At 44.0% G+C, this 21,596-nt stretch overlaps 1 protein-coding gene across 1 annotated transcript in view; it reads right to left on the bottom strand.

Moving 5' to 3' along the window:
• Positions 1-21,596, bottom strand: part of LOC110503540 (glutamate receptor ionotropic, kainate 4-like) — a 425,725-nt gene that overhangs the window by 48,059 nt on the left and 356,070 nt on the right. The window contains exons 10-11 of the mRNA XM_036961231.1: positions 20,234-20,386; positions 18,978-19,082 (exon numbers count right to left, since the gene is read on the bottom strand). Coding sequence (XP_036817126.1) covers positions 18,978-19,082; positions 20,234-20,386 — 258 coding nt within the window. The remainder of the gene's footprint in view (positions 1-18,977; positions 19,083-20,233; positions 20,387-21,596) is intronic.

Genomic DNA, 21,596 nt, shown 5'->3' with positions numbered 1-21,596 from the left:
TGTGAGGAGAAGAGGAAGAAAGCAGGGAAGCAGAGTGGAGCATGTGAAGGATTACCCCAGGCTCACTCTGGCACCTGAAATTACAGCGTATAGGTCCAAGATAAGGGCCCTAGCTCAAGGGAAAGAAACTGTTCCTAGATTTCACTTTGAAAGACACAGCATATCCATTAGGACATGGCAAGCAGCGCTGTGTTCCGACAAATGCCTATATTATGCTATGGTGCTCCTGTTACGCGACAAGTATCTTATAGGGTAATGTAGACTCCAAGCCTTCGCTCTCTAGCTAAAGGATTTGGGTTATGATGGTGGATAAGTTAGGTAGGTAGGTAGGTCGGTGTGTGTGTGTGTGTGTGTGTGTGTGTGTGTGTGTGTGTGTCTCTGTGTCTGTCTGTCTGTCTGTCTGTTCAATAGGCATGAAACAGAATGAGAGGTACTATGTGACCTTGTCCAGTAAGAAACGTGTGTCCAGTAAGAACAAAGTTCTTAAGTAATTAAAAATACTTTAAAGAACTACATTCCTAAAGAAAATAAGGTACTTTTTACTCCATATATTTTCCCTGACACCCAAAAGTACTCGTTACATTTTGAATGCTTAGCAGAAAAGGAAAATGGTCCAATTCACGCACTTATCAAGAGAACATCCCTGGTCATCCCTACTGCCTCTGATCTGGCGGACAAACTAAACACGAATGCTGTGTTTGTAAATTATGTCTGAGTGTTGGAGAGTGCCCCTGGCTAGCTGTAAATTTAAAAAACAAGATAATTGTGCTGTCTGTTTTGCTTAATATAAGGAATTTGAAATTATTACTTTTTTACTTTTGATACTTTAGTATATTTAAAAACAAATACTTTTAGACTTTTACTCAAATACTATTAAACAGGGTGACTTTCCCTTTACTTGAGTCATTTTCTATTAAGGTATCTTTACTTTTACCAAGTATGAGAATTGGGTACTTTTTCAACCACTGAGCAAGAAATGCTTGGTACGGTGTTCCCTAATGTACAGGTCCCAGGTGTGCCTGTAGTACTGCATCTCTCCAGGAGCAAGATGGTGGATCACTGCATAAATAAACGCTGCCTCGCTAACACAGAGATGTACACTTTGCTTCGCATAATGAAGATGGCTCCATATGAAAATAGCGCCAGGCACACAAAGACAATGTTATCTCAAAAACCATTAGTGGAAATGTATGCTATAGAGAATAAAGACGTTCTACGTGTGTGTGCGTGCGGCTGACTTGGTTTTGTTATATTTCCGCTCTAGTAATGACCACACCAGTCAAGGAAAGGCCAGCCCAAAAGGTCAGGCTCGTTTATGTGCTTTCACGACGTGACCTTTCAATACAATCAAAATTTCAATTTGCACTGCCTACTAGGCGAAAAACAAAACAATTTTTTGTTAGTTCCACGATGCAAATGACAGTTTCCCACATTCATTATTTGGCATTATCGGTGTGGTGGCCGCGGTGTCACGTTCTCTGTTGGTATAACGAGCACGAGCGCTGGTTTGAGAGAGGGAGCCGAGCAGCCGCCTGAGCACTTCAAAGCGCACTTCTGAGCCGCAGGCCATTCCCCTTTTCACACATACACACACACACACACAATGCCCACACACGCACACACACGATGCCCTCCCAATCACTGTCCCTTAAAAACCACAGACCCCAAACAGCTGATTGTTCAGCCAATGTCTCTCTCTCTGGATCCATTCTTGGGCCACACAGAAGCAGGGAATGGATAGGGACCAGGTCTTAGTTGGAGACAGAGGTTAAATAAAGTGCTACAGGATGCAGCAGACTGAGGGGATCAACATTGCTGAAGGGTCCCTGTTATATGAACTGCTAGTAGAGGAAACACTAGTACCCGGGCCCCAAACACACACCTGTCTATGCAACGGATATACTGCTATGCCTATATTAGTGTGGCTCTGCTGCTAAGCCCTGGCTCCTAATAGGACTGCAAAATATAAGGTCACAGACAGACAACACACACACATGCATGCGCAGTACGCACATACGCATACACATTCACACACCCACCCACACACATACACAAAGTCTCAGCCAGCCTTCAAATCCGCTAAGGCTGGGGGATCTTGCAAAACAGCTCATCCATTCTGCTTTTGATCTATTCCCCATCTCCAATCTGCCTACAAACGGACAAAAACAAAATAGGAAGAGCATGATGTCTCAGAGAGACCGAGCCAGAGAGTGAAAGGGGGAGAAACGGGCCAGATAGACACATAGGACACTGTGAGTGTGGTCCAAAACTTGCACAGTAATCTGCATTAAAACCATGTTCACTCAGAGACAGCTAGCAGACAGCTTAATTACAGTTAGCAAAAAACACACAGGAAAATCACAGAGCTATACAGTCGGACTTAATCTTTAATCTCTGAAATCAGAATCAAAGGACGTGAATGAAAGCGTCTGCAGAATCTCTATTGAGGAAACATATGCTGTTCTCAAAGCCAACACTGACCCCATGGAAGCACTTTCAGCTCCATCACAATTACTCTGGGAAAGAGGAGAGAGGGAGAGAGAGAGACAGAGCAAGTAAGGATAGAGAGAGGGAAAGAGGGAGAACGCTGCCCTCACATCAGAGGGGAAGAAAGAAAGAGGAGCAGGAGCGATCTCATTAGTTGGGTAAAGACCTTGCCAGATGATGACGTTCAGCTGGAGGAAAGTGCCTTCTCTTTCTTTGAGCTGGAAACTAGTGAATGTGAGTGGATAAAGGATTACTTTGTGTGGTATGTGGTCAAACTGGGTGTGGAGATGGACTCCTCAAGGGCCAATGATTGGCTGTGCCTGCGTACACATGCTCTCTGTCTCCTGCTAGGACTTAAAGTACAGTATATGTTTAGGTTCACTATGAAGAAAAGGGTATTTGGCTAATATTGTCTGGAGGCTAGTGCGTTTTGTTCTATTCTCAGAACTGTCCTGCAGACTAGAGGTTGACATGGGAAAAGGACTCCCACGAGTCTTGTGGGTCCCGCTGGATTCTGGCAGGAGTCAAGTTCTAGAGTCACGTTTGGGACAGGACGGTGTCGTGACTATCATTAATGTGATGACGGTTATTTTATCAAATCAATTAACTATGTTTAATTATTATGTGATTAAATGAATCATGTAACAATTAACTCATTAGCAATCTTGGGGCACCACGGAAAAAGTTTGTTTAGTGAGTTACCATTTCCCAAATTAACTCTAGAATATGTTGTTTTTATACCAGTCATTCATTATTCTTTTTTTTAACCTCATATCAGCCTCATTCTGAACGTCGTTGACTTCAAATCTGCACGAAGCCTAGTCTAAATGATGATTCAGCGATACACAAATTGGCTTAATTATTTATTTACTAACTAACTAAATCACACAGAAATACATTAAACACACACAATATAGGTTGAATTGATTACTAATATAATGCAATGAAAGGTCTCTAGTGGACTAACCCGATATGACGGCTTGTTACACAATGAAAGGGGTGGGGAAAGAAAGACCCTTCGTACATACAGTTGGAAAAGTATGCTCATGGGAATGTGAATACTTTGCACATGAACAACCGCTCATTCGAAAATAATTGCAATGTATATATTTATGCTTGTATGTCTTTGTCGTCTTTCTGTGTTGAAATCGCCCGGGCCATCTATGAGGAGTCGTTCGAGAGAAAGTCTTTGGTGGACATCCAGAGACTTACACAACCAGAGTCACAATGTCCTTTGTAGTTGTAGTAGTAGGCTTCCGTAGTTTGTTAGACTGGATCCTTCAGAAATGTACCAATGGTTGTTCGCTAAGATCTTCCTTTTGTCTTTGGTCAAAGTTCTAGACTACTTTACATTACCCAGCTGGAGACTGAGAATGTTTGGTATAGTCTTCGCCTTCTTTTCAGAGGGTCTTACCATTTCGTTAACATTCAGCTCACGCTGACGGTCACACTGGTCTGTATTTAAATTGCAACCATTTCAATGTGTAGCCCCCGCTCCATGCTTTCTGGTCTGGTAGAATCTAACCATTCATGACATCCGGCTCAACACTGTCCGCCTGCTTGGTCTCAATGGTTGATTATTCAGAGAACAGCTAGGACCACTTTACACACCAGCAGCAACTCGGCATGTTTTGGTCTGTATCTAAATTGCAACCATTTCAATGTGTAGCCTCCGTCCACATTTTCTGGTCCAATGTAAATTTCGAAAGTCTATATGAAAAACAATTATCTCATGTAGAATGCTAAAATCACATTTCATCTTCTCACAAATAGTTTAATATTTAATCATATAAGTTCCACAACATTTATATGTACATTTGATAACAGGGACGTATACATTTGTAGAGTTACAGTTATTTAGTTATAACGTCCTTAATGATATCACAAAACAACAACTGATTTGACATGATTATTGTTTGGAGCCCCACCAACCATTTCCCACAATTTTATGTTAATAAATATTGTTTCAATGTCCAATCTTTTGATGGTGAAGTACTGCAAAGTCTCTCTCCATTGTAATACTCAGACATTCCATTCTCCATACTGCCGGGCTAGAGAGAGAAAGTTTACGACCGATCGTTAAAGTCATCAAACCGGCGCACTTCCTCTCTGGTGGGAGAGAAGGGGGGCTCGCTTTGATCCTCACCCAGGAGGGAAAGTCATGAGATAGGATCGAACGGGAAGTACAGGACTAGTCGGCTCACTGTCGCTCACTCTCGCGCCTCCCTCCAGTTGTAACCCATGACTAACAAATTAGTTCAAAGGAAAGAGCAATGTTTTTGCTAAATTTGATAAAGATGTCTTTGACAACAACAGAACCGAGTACACGGCTTGTAAAAAATGCTGTGGCTTAATCACATACCAACCAGAGAGTGGTACAAGAGGCCTGAAGTGGCATAGCTGCTCTACTACCAACAACGCTACCGGTCAAGCCCAATTATAAATAACTTCAAAATTAAATGCATGCGGAGACATACATATCTATGAGTTCATGCAATTCTGGGTAAGTAGAAGGGCTGCCTTCATTACCAAAATCACAAAATGTGCTTATTATTAGCTGTGTGTGCAGGCAACTATCTCGTGAGCACTGAGAAGCAGGCAAATGGACCAGTTGCTATGGCTACTCCCACGCAGAGCAGTGGACAGACAGACAAGCAGCTAACGGAGGAAGTTATTTTCTATTTCTGTAAGTAAAAAGTGAGCATGGGATGGGAGTGATTTTTATCGGGACAGGACAGGAAAGTTCCGGGGTTATAGAACTGTTGTGGGATCAGGATAGTACGGGCAAATAAATTGACAGGATAAGATGACAGGCCAGGAATTAATTTTCTCTCCCAAGTCCACCGCTACTGCAGACTCGGGCGGCAGGTAACCTACTGGTTCGAGAGGCGAGCCAGCGACCGGAGGGTTGCCAGTTCAAATCCCGTGTCTGATGGGAAAAATCTGGTGGGAAATGAGCTGGCAACCGGAGGGTTGCTGGTATCAAATCCTAGATGCCATTGTCTTCCATTGTGTCCTTGAGCAAGGCACTTAAGCCCCCACAACAGCAGCTTCCCGGGCACCCAGTGCGGCAGCCCCGCACCTCTCCAAAAGCCTGTATATGTGTGTCTTTCGGAGGGGTTGGACCTTGTGTGCAATTGACAAGTGATCTTAATGCTACTTGTTCCACTCCCGATACTGTACAGGAGGCTATTTCCATTCTCAATACTGTACAGGAGGCTAGTGCTACTTGTTCAATACTGTTGACTACTGTACTTGGGTCTCATACCAAGACAATTCTCAAGGGCATAGTACATATCCAAAAACCCATTATTTTCCTGTATAAAATGACTGTCCTTGGCTGCTGTGCCAGTATCAATGAATGAAACCGAATACATAGCAACTGTGAAACCTTCATGTAATTCATCGCCACCTCTTCTCAAGCTCTAAAAAACTATTTCTTACATAATCAGGCTCTATCTGTGCCTCGTTCAGCTCAGAGTGTTGTGCAGGTGTGCAGATAGTGACTGGGGATAGCAGCAGCACACTCAAAAATAAATGTCCTTTCACACGAAGATGTCACCCAGAGAGTACCTAATTGGGGAACTTGAATGGGAGCGGCTTAGCCCTCAGAGCACAGAGCATAGTGTTGAGTTAAGCTTCTGGTCCCTGACACTTTGTGAAGGTGTCAGCCCGAACACCAGCCACCACACCGGCACATTAGCCCAAGCCACATCTGTCAGTCCTGCTCAAAGAGACGCTCATTTTCCGGATTAGTCGTGGGCGACTACTTCACATGGAACCGTCATGAGGTCTGATCTTTTCACAGTGTCAAAGTGGCCTGCTCCTGTATTGTCTGCCTGTACTGTCTGCCTGTGTGGAATGTCAAGCTCCCCTCCTCCCTGTGCAGCAGCAGCAGTCAGAGATAGTTCTCAGACTCTCCGGTGATAAAGGAGAGAGGAGAAGAAAGGCAGATTGGCGTAATAAACGGGGAACGCCGTCGACAGGAAAAAGTAAATAAATCCAATATAAAAAAAGTGGAATGCAAAATGGGGATGTTTACTCTAGAAGTGCAGAAGCTCTGTAAATAACAGAACTCAAATCATTTGATGTAGATTAAAGTGGCCCACTGTGCAAAGTTCCTCTTTCCGGTGTTCTCAGAGTGGAGGAGAGATAAAGGCCTTCCTCTTTTTTTCAATCTTCTCCTCTGTTGGGTTTACTTGTGAATAACCTTGCTTGTGTGGATTACAAGGGCAAGCTGTGCCTTGAGATACATGCAGTCAACTAACTATATAGCAGCTAGCTAGAGTTGTTCCCCTTCAACCATTCTACTAAGCCTACTGGTACTGTTACCCTTTTAACATAGTTTGTCAAGTAAGTCATACCCATGGAGATCCTACTAAATTACTAGAGTGGCTATTTCATAAACCCTCAAAGTTCCAGAATGGGGTGAAAATGGCAGCCATATACTCAGAGTCGATTTAAAAAAACGAACATTCTTTCCCATTGACCCCCATTGCAAAAGAGCAAATTTTGTCATCGATTTTTAGTTATTCAGAAATAACAAAACATGCTGAAAAGCTGCCGCGTTGTTCAATGTAGTAACCAGATCAAAAATATACATGTTGCAATGTTCCCACGTAGGGAAATAAAGCCTGCGAGAAGAGCCCTTTGGCTTCAGGCTATTCGGCTAGTATATAGTGGGAAATGTGGGGACCCTGTGTCCAAGTAGGCTACACGTAGCTAGTGGTTACACTATACATACAAAAGTATGTGGACACTCCTTCAAATTTATTGATTCGGCTATTTCCGCCACACCTGTTGCTGACAGGTGTATAAAATCAAGCACACAGCCATGCAATCTCTAGACAAACATTGGCAGTAGAATGGCCTTACTGATGAGATGTGACTTTCAACGTGGCATTGTCATAGGATGCCCCTTTTCCAACAAGTAAGTTTGTCAAATTTCTGCCCTGCTAGAGCTGCCCCGGTCAACTGTAAGTGCTGTTCTTGTGAAGTGGAAACGTCTAGGAGCAACAACGGCTCAGCCGTGAAGTGGTAGGCCACACAAGTTCACAAAACAGGTCCGAGTGCTGAAGCACGTAGCGCGTAAAAATCGTCTGATCTCGAGTTCCAAGCTGACTCTGGAAGCAACATCAGCACAATAACTGTTTGTTGGGAGCTTCACGGAATGGGTTTCCATAGCTGAGCAGCAACACAAGCAGAAAATCACCTTGCACAATGCCAAGCTTTGACTGGAGAAGTGTAAAGCTCACCGCCATTGGACTCTGGAGTTTAAAACATGTTCTCTGGAGTGATGAATTACTCTTCACCATGTGGCAGTCCGACGGACAAATCTGGGTTTAGCGGATGCCAGGAGAACGCTACCTACCCCAATGCATAGTGCCAATTGTAATGGTGTACAAGGAATAATGGGCTGTTTTTCATGGTTCGGGCTAGGCCCCTTAGTTCCAGTGAAGGGAAATCTTAGTACTACAGCATACAATGACAATTTGTGGAAGGCCCTTTCTTGTTTCAGCATGACAATGCCCCTGTGCACAAAGCGAGATCCATACAGAAATGGTTTGTCGAGATCGGTGTGGAAGGACTTGACTGGTCTCCACAGAACCTAGCTAGCAAGCAAGCACTCACTCATGTGGCTGTTAGCACAGTCATGATGGAAGCCCTACAAAGTAGTGAGAACGCTTGGGAGCAGAAAATGTTAAAAAGTTTAGACATGTACTTTTCTTAAATGTAGTTTTGTAATTGACAAAAACAAGCACACAACAAGAAAATTGCATTCGAAGAGGGTGAAGATTTTGTTGTGAGCCAGTGGGGTAACCTAGGTAGTTTTCCCCACAGGTAGGTGTGGCCACAACATTCTGGGTGTGTTCGTAATTCAGTGTAAATTCAGAACGTTGTCAGATTGTCCGTTCGTAAATTCAGAGCATTTCGCTCTCGGAGCGTTCAGTGCACACACTGGATGCTTTGGCCCGAGGAGTAGGGTTGACCCGAGCGTTCTGACCTCACAACGGCAGTCAAGCACCGAAGCTAACTGACTAATGTTGGCTAGCTTGCAAGCTACCTCCAGACTCAAATGAGAGAACACCTCAATCTGGCAATTTTACTTGCCCTGGTTAGGCTGTTTTCATGTTATCTAGAGCGTTGGTGACTGTAACTGTGCTGCTGGCAACAACTGAATTATGTTATTTTGCCGATGTTTACTGACACCGGTCATATTCAACAGGTATTGCGTGTTCGTAAATTCATCAGTTTTTCTATGCTCTGGCACACTCAAACGAGAGTGCTCTGAAGTCAGAGAAGACAGCCAGAGTGAATTTATGAACGCACCCTCTATCTAATACCGACTGGGAATATTGGTCCGGGAGAAATCCAAACCTGTAATGAAGACGCAGGTTGTCAGGAAAGCAGGTGCAGTTGGAGAGTTTAATAGAAATGAACATGTAATGATACAAAAACAAGCGCAACGTCTGGACATGAGAACATAAACTGAGGCAATAACACCTGATGTGAAATGACAACAGAGTGCTATATATAGGGGGAGTAATCAGGGAAGTGATAAGGTCCAGGTGTGCCTAATGATGAGGTGCAGGTGGGCGTAATGAGGTGCCAGGTGGCAGGTGTGTGTAGTGATGGGTTGCCAGGACCGGTGGTTAGTAGACAGGCAACATCGAGTGCCGGAGAGGGAGCGTGGGTGTAGACGTGACAAAACCAGTCTAATTGGAATGAATAGCAGTGGAGGCATAATCCAGATTTGACTTATGCAAGAAAAGTGATATATGATATTAGAAATTGTGTAATAGAATTGTTAACTCATATAAATCATCATAAAAACAGCTTGAGGTTTTCTAAGAATTTTCTGTATAAACAGACTCTAAAATATGTAAACAGACAATAAACGTCAACATTTTTGTTTTCTTGGAAAGCTGTGAGTGCTATTATATGATACAATATCAATACTAGTTGCATTGACAACTTGTCTAAGTCCTATCATCGACTGATTTCAGCCAGTATATGGCTGTGGATTGACTGCATTGTTTGAATGAAATGTTGGCATATTGGCAATTATTTTTGAAAAATGTATTGGAATCACTCCTAAAACTGTCTGGTTAGATAGCTAACACAGAGTGTCTCCATTACAGGTTTGGATTTCTCCCGGACCAATATTCCCAGTCGGTATTAGATAGAGGGTGCGTTCATAAATTCACTCTGGCTGATAAACAGTGCAGATAAATGATTACATACAATATCACAGTACTGGTAAACGATGCTTGACCAACTCCCTGGCCAAAATGGCTGACTTTTATCCCATCATAAGAATATTAATGTCCATTCTAGTATTCAAATTCCTAACTCTATGGTCATACCTTAGACTAGAGGTCATCATTCAACAGTTGGCCTTCACCATACTGCATCTAAATGTTCAGTATTGCTGGAACCAATGACGCTAGAACCAATAAAGTTATATCATTGTACCTCAGTGGTCAAAAAATTCCTGTACTCACTTAACAACTGACTCACTAGTTCTTAGTAGGGAAGAGTGTTTGTAGTGGGTGCTAGAGGTTGTGGGTCAAATCACAGTTGCAGTGGCCTCCACACACACAGATCTGAAAGCCCACTCTAGTCCCATCACACTGAAGCAGGTGTGTCAAACTCTTTCCATGAAGGGCCTAGTGTCTGCTGCGGGTTTTAGTTTTTTCCTTTCAACAAAGACCTAGACAACCCGGTGCGGGAGATCTTTACTAATTAGTGACCTTAATTCATCAATCAAGTACAAGGGAGGAGCGAAAACCTGCAGACACTCTGCCCTCTGTGGAATGAGTTTGACATATGTGCTCTAAAGCCTTCCCACTCTGCCCTCTGTGGAATGAGTTTGACACATGTGCTCTAAAGCCTTCCCACTCTGCCCTCTGTGGAATGAGTTTGACATATGTGCTCTAAAGCCTTCCCACTCTGCCCTCTGTGGAATGAGTTTGACACATGTGCTCTAAAGCCTTCCCACTCTGCCCTCTGTGGAATGAGTTTGACACATGTGCTCTAAAGCCTTCCCACTCTGCCCTCTGTGGAATGAGTTTGACATATGTGCTCTAAAGCCTTCCCACTCTGCCCTAACACTAATAGCCTTCCCACTCTGCTCTATCACTAATAGCCTTCCCACTCTACCTTAACACTAATAGCCTTCCCACTCTGCCCTAACATTAATAGCCAACCCACTCTGCCCTAACACTAATAGCCTTCCCACTCAGCCCTAACACTAATAGCCTTCCCACTCTGCCCTAACACTAATAGCCTTCCCACTCTGCCCTAACACTAATAGCCTTCCCACTCAGCCCTAACACTAATAGCCTTCCCACTCAGCCCTAATACTAATAGCCTTCCCACTCTGCCCTAACACTAATAGCCTTCCCACTCTGCCCTAACACTAATAGCCAATCCACTCTGCCCTAACACTAATAGCCTTCCCACTCTGCCCTAACATTAATAGCCTTCCCACTCTGCCCTAATACTAATAGCCAACCCACTCTGCCTTAACACTAATATCCTTCCCACTCTGCCTTAACACTAATAGCCTTCCCACTCTGCCCTAACACTAATAGCCTTCCCACTCTGCCCTAATACTAATAGCCAACCCACTCTGCCCTAATACTAATAGCCAACCCACTCTGCCCTAACACCAATAGCCTTCCCACTCAGCCCCAACACTAATAGCCTTCCCACTCTGCCCTAACACTAATAGCCTTCCCACTCTGCCCTAATACTAATAGCCAACCCACTCTGCCCTAACACTAATAGCCTTCCCACTCTGCCCTAACACTAATAGCCTTCCCACTCAGCACTAATACTAATAGCCAACCCACTCTGCCTTAACACTAATAGCCTTCCCACTCTGCCTTAACACTAATAGCTTTCCCACTTAGCCCTAACACTAATAGCCTTCCCACTCAGCCCTAACACTAATAGCCAACCCACTCTGGCCTACCACACTAGCCTCCCCACTCTATCCTAACACAGTCTAGCATTCCCACTCCCCAACACGCTCTAGTCTCTCCACTCTGCCCTAACACAGTCTAGTCTCTCCACTCTGCCCTAACACAGTCTAGCCTCGTCACTCTGCCCTAACACAGTCTAGCCTCGTCACTCTGCCCTAACACAGTCTAGCCTTGCCACTCTGCCCTAACATACTCTATAGCAGGGATCATGAACTAGATTCAGCCATTTTTTCTTGTGCGGATGGTGAGGGGGCCGGAACATAATTACAATTAATTTGTAGATTGCAAATAAACCGCAAGAAGCCCAAACAGATTTAATAATGAACTAAAACATAATAATTTAGAAAATGGCTTACATTTGTATATGACCACATATATCATCTCTCTGTTATGCGTGGGAATAGTTTGGAACAAATCTCTAAAATTAAAATAGCTTGGAGCTGTTTTGCTGGTGTTTTTAGTCTTTTATATCTAACAATAGAAAAGAGTGTAAAAAATGATAATTTTTTTATTTTGCTCAGAGAACTTGGGGGGGGGGGGGGGGGGGGGCAAATAAAATCACCCGCGGGCTGGTGGGCCGCCAGTTGGGCAACCCTGCTCTATAGCCTCCCCACTCTGACTCACATCAACAACGGTCCGAGGGCCGAATTTGGTCCGCGGGTGCTTTTACTTGGAGCCCCAAGTTTTGTAAAGTAAAAGAAATGTAAAGCATTAAAGACTGTAAAAACACCTCCCCACTCTGCAGCCCTATCATGGTGTCTCTTCCCCTTTGCTCAGGTGCTTCAGTCCAAGGCCTTGATGAACAGCCTCCATTACCAAAATTAATTAGCAAATCGCCCCTCGCCAGGAAGAGGCCTCACACTTCTCTTATCCTCTCTCTCTCTCAGCCAACCAACCAACCAAACCCCCTGTAGAAGACAGAGACACAATAACAAATAAACCCGAGAGCTACACTAACAGCCTGTCGCTGCCTGCAATTAGTCCAGCATCCACTCTCACTCTAATTAATAGCTGGCTCGCTGCTGTCTGTCGATGAGCACAATAAAAACAATGGAGATCCATCCGTGGAGAGCCTACATGGAGGCATGGAAGCGTGGGGGGAAGGGAGCGGCTGGACTGGGTCGACAGTGGTGGTGAAGCATGGCAGGCAGGTCTGTTCTTTGGCCCAGAGGTGTGCCCACTGCCCAGCCGGCTGTCAGACACACGCCAGCCTGGCAGAGAGTAGAGGCTGGCATTAGGCCCTAACAAGCAAGGCCCATAGCTCGCACACGCATGCACACAGGGCTCCTTTGTGGACCAATGTCAAAGAGATCATTCAACAGGCCCTTAGCCGCCAGCCGAACAAAGCACCCCATAAAAGTGATGTTATTGTTCTCATATTTCTACCTCCCAAACAACACTACGTTGTAACTTGTAAGAAGCAAGGGCTGAGTTATGTCTGCATTAACAGAGCAGGTTATAAATATAAATAGATATAAATCTCAAAAAACTGTGTTTACAGCTTAATCCTACTGAAGACCTGTGTAGGGCCCCACAGAGCTAAGTTTGCTTTATACTGTACAGCTCATTACACACACACACACATACACACACACACACACACACACACACACACACACATACACACACAGATCAAACAATGGGTGGCCAGGATTACAGCCAATTATACCCCAAAATATGAGCCATTCCAACTGTATGTGTGCGTGTACACTGTATGTGTGATGGGGGCTAGGGAGTGCCATACTATAAACTGAGATGATGATTGATCACTGGCATCACTGTCTGTGAGTGGGAGCACAAGGGATTGTGGGAAATTCACCCACTAGTCGAGGGGCAAAGGGAAGGACAGTCACTGTGTCTAAACCATGCAGGATGCTTAATTTTCTTTCTTTTTTGAAGAATGCAAAGATTTTATTTGACCGTCAGTGTATTACTGTAATATTTTGTGAAACAAATATCTATTATGAATGAACATTATTCTTATAGGCGCTTTATATACGCAGAACTATGAACAATATCCCGAGCCATATATCTGCTGTCATAATAAAGCGAGACAAACTAACACAATATTTCGCAAAATTGCTTTGAAATTGTATGTCTTAGCAAGGGCCTACCTCAAAAACTACCATCGCTATCACTCTTCATCAGCCATAATGGCTCTAAGTTGGGGTAAAGGCAAATGACATCTTAACTGAAGATGCTTGTCATGCCGCCACAGCTTCCCATGATAAACAGTTTCTGACAGAGCAGTAACTGATGTGTTTTTCCAAGAAATGCACAGTTCAGATATGTGAAACGCCTGCCAGAGAAATTCACTTTGGGGAATGATTGGACTCTGGAGCCGTACCTCTCACGTTGTCCCCCGGGCCCCCAAATCAGAGCAGCCACAGGACTGAATGGAATACGGATGCCAATAGCTGTGGGGGTCTGGGGAATTCTGCCAGTTACACAGAGAAAGAGAGGAAGAGAGAGATAGAGAGAGAAATAGAGTGAGAGCGAGAGAGAGAGAGCACGAGAGAGAAAGGGAGAAAAAGAGAGAGGGGCAGTGTTCACAACACGTTCATTCCCTGCTCTTCATCTGCAGTGTTCCAAGGAGCTCTTTCATATCAGCTTCCATTTTTAAAGACCTCTCCCTCTCAGCTCATATCATGGTCTGTAGAGACAGCGTGGGTGGAGCTACTGTATATTTCCAAAACTGAACAGTCTGCAGCATGTGTGTCAAAGTATGATGTGGATACAGTACACAAGTAAAGAGCTGGATGTGTGTGTGTGCAATGTGCATGCAAGTGTTTCTGTCTTTGCGTGTGTGTGTGTGTGTATCAAATCAAATCGTATTTTTCATATGCTTTGTAAATCAACAGGTGTAGACTAACAGTGAAATGCTGACTTAAGGGCCCTTCCCAACAATGCAGAGAGAAAAGAAAAATAAATAGTAGAATCATTTTTTTTTAATAACACTAGGAATAAATAGTAAAAATAACACAAGGAATGGATGTGTATGTGTACATGCGTGTGTATATGTGTGTGGGCCAGGCAGCCAGCCAGCTCTGGCATCACCTTCCCAGTCCCTGCCAAGACATTCACAACTCTGACTGGTGCCAGGCTAAAACAGACCTATCACATCAGCATGTGGGAGGTGTTCGAGAACTAAACAAACAACCCCGCTCCCCAGGCCTCTAACCAGCATCTAACGCCTTGTCTCATCCAATGACCATTACTGGCAGGGAGCGATTAAACAGTGCATTCGGAAAGTATTCAGACCCCTTGACTTTTTCCACTTTTTGTTACGTTACAGCTTTATTCTAAAATTGATACAATAGTTCTTACCCCTTCACCAATGTACACACACACACATAATGAAAAAAGCAAAAACAGGTTTCTAGAAATGTTTGCAACTTATAATAAAAATTATTTAAAAATCAAATATCACATTTACATAACTATTCAGACCCTTTACTCAGTAATTTGTTGAAGCACCTTTGGCAGCGATTACAGCCTCGATTATTTTTGGGTATGACGCTACAAGCTTGGCACACCTGTATTTGGGGAGTTTCTCCCATTCTTCTCTGCAGATCTTCTCAAGCTCTGTCAGGTTGGATGGGGAGCGTCACTGCCCAGCTATTTTCAAGTCTCTCCAGTAATGTTTGATCGGGTTCAAGTCCGGGCTCTGGACATTCAGAAACTTGTCCCGAAGTCACTCCTGCGTTGACTTGACTGTGTGCTTAGGGTCGTTGTCCTATTGTATGGTGAACCATAGCCCCATTCTGAGGTCCTGGGCGCTCTGGAGCTGGTTTTCATCAAGCAACTCTCTGTCCTTTGCTCCATTCATATTTCCCTCAAACATGACTAGTCTCCCAGTCCCTGCTGCTGAAAAACATGGTAGGCCACACAAGCTAACAGAACGCGTAGCACATAAAAATCGCTTGTCCTCAGTTGCAGCACTCACTGTTCGTCGGGAGCTTCATGAAATGGGTCTCCATAGCCGAGCAGCTGCACACAAGCCTAAGATCACCATGCACAAAACCAAGGGGCGGCTGAAGTGGTGTAAATCTCACTGCCATTGGACTCTGGAGCAGTGGAAATGCATTTTCTTGAGTGATGAATCATGCTTCACCATCTGGCAGTCTGACGGACAAATCTTGGTTTGGCGGATGCCAGGAGAATGCTACCTACCCCAATGCATTGTGCCATCTGTAAAGTTTGGTGGATGAGGAATAATTGTCTGGGGCTGTTTTTCATGGTTCGGGCTAGGCCCTTAGTTCCAGTGAAGGGAAATCTTAACTCTAAAGCATACAATGACATTCTAGGCGATTCTGTGCTTCGAACTTTGTGGCAAGAGTTTGGGGAAGGCCCTTTCCAGTTTCAGCATGACAATGCCCCTGTGCACAAAGCAAGGTCCATACAGAAATGGTTTGTAAAGATCGGTGTGGAAGGACTTAACTGGCCTGCACAGAGCCCTGACCTCAACCCCATCGAACACCTTTAGGATGAATTGGAACGCAGACTGCAGACTGCGAGCCAGGCCTAATCGCCCAACATCAGTGACCGACCTCACTAACATCTTAGCCCACAGTCGAAAGCCTTCCCAGAAGAGTGGAGGCTGTTATAGCACCAAAGGGGGGACCAACTCCATATTAACGCCATGATTTTGGAATGAGATTTTCGACGAGCAGGCGTCCACATATCACGTGGTGTACTTCTGATTGAAATCATCACATTAGACTAGATATCGTGATCTGTCTGAATGACTGGTGGGAGGTGGATTACTATGTGGATCAGTTGGTAGAGTATGGCGCTTGCAACGCCAGGGTTGTGGGTTCGATTCCTTCTGGGGCCACATAGGAAAATGTATGTTTGCACATAAGTGCACGTAAGTTCCATTGGATAAATGTGTCTGCTAAAAGGCATATAAATAATGTATATTATATTCCAGACAGTTTGGAATCCAGCACCTTGCATATAGACAGTTATTATGGGTGGATAAAGCTCCGTTCGCCTGCGAGGTACAAATAAGACCTGTCAAATAAAAATATATTCAATAATGAAAAAGAAAGGGGGGATACTTAGTCAGTTGTACAACTGAATGCATTCAACTGAAATGAGTCTTCCGCATTTAACCCAACGCCTCTGAATCAGAGAGGTGCGGGGGGCTGCCTTAATCGACAACTACGTAATCGGCGCCCGGTGTACAGTGGGTTAACTGCCTCGCTCAGGGGCAGAACGACAGATTTGTACTTTGTCAGCTCGGGGATTCGCTCCAGCAACCTTTTGGTTAATAATGCATATTACCAGTATATAGTCATCATTTTCTGAATCGCATTAACATTTCTGAGTGGCAGGTGATGGGAATTTTCAAAGTTCTGAGGATAACTATTATTGGATAGAGAAGTAGAGACATGAGATGTATCGAGATACGTGACCTTGAAGAGATACAGTAAGACAGAGGTTGAAGTCAACGTTCAATAAAGTCTACACCTTGTCAGCTACCATCTAGCATTCATGTCTAACATTCAGAGAAGTTCACCCTCTCGACTCCCGAGACGACCAGTAACCCACAAACACTGTTACGTGTGAAGCAAAGGGAGTAGGAGGGTGAGTAGTGCTTTAGGACATTCTGTGGAGTAAAGTCCCTTAGGTGCCACAGCCAGTGGTGAATAGACAGGAATAGAGGGGGAGAGGTGGTGCTGCTACAGTATAGCCTGGTCCCAGATCTGTTTATGTTGTATAGCCAACTTCTATTGCAAAACATATAGCCAATTGGCATAACACTAACCTTGGGAGTTGGCTATACAGCACTAACAGATCTGGGATCAGGCTAGTACTAGTGCTTTATTCATTTATGTGGAGTAAGGTGCCATAGGTGCAGTCAATGGAGAATTGATAATAGTGGAGTTGTGGGAGGGAGGAGGAGGGGTGCTACAGAGTGGGGGGAAAGGTCATACAAGGACAGGTGCTCCGGGACATGCTGCGAACTTGTTGAGACTAAAGTACTACCTGCTATACGAGAGCTGTGTCTCAGCCCACTTCTCCCTCCGCTGCAAGGCCGGACATCACAGAACACAAAGATACAATATCAATGCCAGCGTTTATCTCAAAGACAGCCGTCTCAGGGATAAAATAACTCTTCATGTGCAGCCAACAGAATCTGGGGCCAAAAGTAGAAGCATTAAAGGAACGGTTCACCCATTTTGAATGTTATATTGTTGCATCTCTGTGTTATTTTCTATTGATTCCCTGGGTCATTTCATGTTTTCACGTGTATCTGAGTTATTGGTGTTCAAGCAGGCAGATATCCAGCCGGTATGACGTAGCACTGTGATAAAGTCGCTCTCAATACACTGGAAGTTAATAGGAATACGACTTTTAGATCGCGATTTTTAGATACATGTCAGATTTCAATACTGGGGAATGTCATAACTCGGGAGGAGTTAATCATATTTTTGCGATATTCCTACCTGGAGAAATGTGTAATTTAACAGAGGGTCTAGCACATTTTTATCTGCCTCTTTAGTCCAGGGTGCATTGCATGGTGCCGTTGACAGATATATTTGAGAAAGTTGATAAGAATCCAATGAATAAAGGAACGAATAATGCCCCGCCCAGCAGACTGTCGACCAATTGCAATTTTCCATGAACCTACAAACCTTATTATAACGCCAAAATCCAACATTAGTTCACAAAAAATATTGCTCTCACATATTAGTGTTATTTAACACTATAAACTAAAGGAATGGGTGGTTTTGGGTGGATTTTTTTCTTTAAGTAGCTAGAGCGCAGCACGTTTAGTAGGCGACATCCATTGTAAGAGCACTGGAACGATTGTGAGATTTACAGATTCAAGAGATGTGGCAAGGCCAAAAGATGTTTGACTTGGATCATGCACAGTGCCAGGCCAGAATCAGTCATTACAGATGGCTCGTCAAATGCATACTGTAGCCACGCAATGTAAGTCTCAACATGGAATCAACATCAAGTCCTACTGCAAAATGTATTTACGCAGGTTTGTGAATTGAGGTGAAGTCCGGGAAGGCAACAATACATTATAATATCACACTTTCCCTACTAACTCTTCCAAACTCAGGACCACTGTTGAAAACTCTATACTAATTTAGAGTAAGACACTCAGAAATGGAGACCAAAAACAGTCAATGAAAAACAAGATTAAAACCTTTTTTTCTTTTGCTTTCCATCAAATTCAGACGCATCTCCTGCTCCCGTCCAAATTGCATTCTAAATATTTAATAGTGCACTCGAAGTGGTTTTGGACACCTCTGCACTTCAAATCATGCGGGTCAAGGGGATATTTCTATGACCAAACAACAATTGAATACGTTATCATGGCTCCCCGCTGCACCGTAGAGCTCTATTACGTAAGGGAGTGCTTCACACAGAAGTCCCATCCATTGCAGGGCTGGGGTAGTGGTAGGCCTGCGAAGAATAGGCCTGCGCCCGGGTGAAACCTTGTACTGTAACACTGTATGAACGGGAGAGTTACTTTACCTGCCTTAGGCCGTCTCTACTGTTCTGCATGATCCGTAGGGCGTAGTTGGACCGCTGGCCTTTGCTGTTGAATTCAATGTGGCCCGTTAGTCCTTCCAATTCTACCTATCCAAGAGAGAGAGAGGGAGAACAAGAGAGAAAAGTCCCATGTTATTAAGGCATTTCAAATGATCTGTTTCACATTTGGGGCCAGAAATCGGGGTTCAAATAATATTAGTTTGCTTTGAAATCCTTCAGTTGCTCTGGATTGAGCATGCCTTGCGTGAGAGAACCAATGTTCCAGTTCCCCAAAAGGGTAAACTGTTGATCCGGCACTGCAGGCCTGGCTCAATCCGACGGTCCCAAGTATTTGAAAGAAAAACAAATATTGTTTGAACCCAGGTCTGTCAGTAATGTCGCAGGCATGGCTGGGTTCGGTCGGGCATTAGTTCCTTGTTGACTAACTGAAATCATTCAATGGATGGAGTTACGAGTCAATTATCCAAATGGGAAACAAAACCTCAAGACACCCCATAATCCGATACTGAGAAACCAGCAGTATGATCGATACGAGGGAGTATCAAACAAAATGATGGTGGTATAACATCTAAATGACAACAGATGACTCATTTGCTTTTACTGAAGAAAAAAAACAGTCTGAAATTCAATACATGTCACATTCTAGTGTCTTGATAGCTCACTCACAGGACATTTATTCCTAATGAGGGAATATGAACATTACAGTATGACAGCCAGTCAACCAGTCTCTAACTCCCTCCTCCCTGCTGTAGGCTACTAAGGAAGGAACAGGGGCTGTCACCTAGCCTGATCCCAGAGCTGTTTGTACAGTCTGGCCATCAACCTATGATCTTAGGTGTATCAATGACAGCACATACAGTTCTCGGACCAGGCTAGCAGTGTCCCAAGTTAATGTGACAATATGATTGACTGTATGACCAGTGGTAAGAGAAGGGTTAGAGGATTTATATCTAAATATAAATACAGACATATAAATATATATAAATATATTCAGCTGGTAGACCAAACAGTAAGGTAAGGATTAGGGGGATATGGTTCTGCTGGCTGAATATTCACTGCAAAAATGCACACCCAATGGCTTTTAGTATAATGTTAACCAACAGACTTGGGAGCATACTGTATATCACAGTGTGCACTGCAGTCTAACTAAACTCCACAAAAGATTAACCTAATCCTAATCTTAAACAGACAAACAGCAGCATGCCATTCCTCTCCTATCCAGAGTGGGGCACCCTTACCATCCTCAGGTAGTTCATGAGGCTGGTGCCATGCTCCCAGATCTTGGAGGACTTGCAGGAGAGCTGTGTGGCGCCCACGTTCTGGCTACGGTTGAGCTCCTGGACCGCCGCAACCACCGCGTGCACTGCGTCAAACAGCAGCGCCGACGAGAGCTGAGAGAGAGAGGGAGAAAGAGAGAGAAACATTGCTTTGGCTTTGGCAAATGCAAATGCAATGCTTTGGCAATGTTAACACATGTTTCCCATGCCAATAAAGCCCCTTGAATTGAATTGAATTGAGAGAGAGAAGAAAAAAAGGGAGCGAGGGAAGGAAGAAAAGGAGGGATATGCTGTCACAAACACACACCGTTCTTCCATCCTCCCTGACGCCCGCTCTACTTGGTCAGTGATGGGTTAAAACAAGCGAGCACCAGAATGCCATTCAGCAGTCAAATATTACATGAGCTCATTAGGATCCTCTGATGTGCTGACAAACTGGAAAAAAAGCCCCTCCACTTTCACCCCTACTGGAGCTGGCAAGCCCTGGCCATTCCAATTACCACACATTTGTCGGAGTGGAGGCGGAAGCGCAGGAAGGGGGATTTTTTCTTCTTCTGTAGACTGTTTACATACAGGTAGCCTAGTGGTTAGAGCGTTGGGCCAGTAACCGCAAGGTTGCTAGATTGAATCCCCGAGCTGACAAGATAAAAAATCTGTCGTTCTGCCCCTGAACAAGGCAGTTAACCCACTGTTCGTAGGCTATCATTGTAAATAAGAATTTGTTCTTAACTGACTTGCCTACTTAAATAAAATAAATAAACATACAGGCCCCATCTGTGTATGTAAAGACAATTAACATGCATGATGTCATAGATTATACACGGGAGAGAGGGAGTATTTCACCGTTATATGTCTGTATAATAAAGTACTAAGGCCTTAATGGCCCTGAACTGTTGTGCATATTGATATGGGACTATATAGATGATTGTGCTGTATAGTAAACAATGAGCACCATATACAGTAAGGCCCATAGCAATTATAATACATATCCTCCTTGCATAAGCCAATGTTGAACTGGACTGCGCTATAGGCAACAAGGTATACTGTACACAACAGCGAGTGTGTACAGTGGTTCAGTGTCAATTGGATTACTGGAGGGAAAGTTGATGACAGCAACTTCCCGATCATAAATCAAGATTATGCACCATGTGACCTTCAAAGTAGGTCAGATGTTTTCAGATTTCAAAAGTAGTCTAATGTCAAAATGAATCCACATCTCACGCCATCGGTTGTGTAGATCCATATTGTGGATTGAGGCATATAACTGGATCTACAAAACAAATGGCCTGGGGTGTGGACTTATCTCAAAATGTCTACCATTCTT

This window comes from Oncorhynchus mykiss, chromosome 24 (assembly GCF_013265735.2).
Source record: "Oncorhynchus mykiss isolate Arlee chromosome 24, USDA_OmykA_1.1, whole genome shotgun sequence".
Classification (NCBI taxonomy): Eukaryota; Metazoa; Chordata; class Actinopteri; order Salmoniformes; family Salmonidae; genus Oncorhynchus; species Oncorhynchus mykiss.
This window is presented reverse-complemented; position numbering and strand designations above follow the sequence as displayed.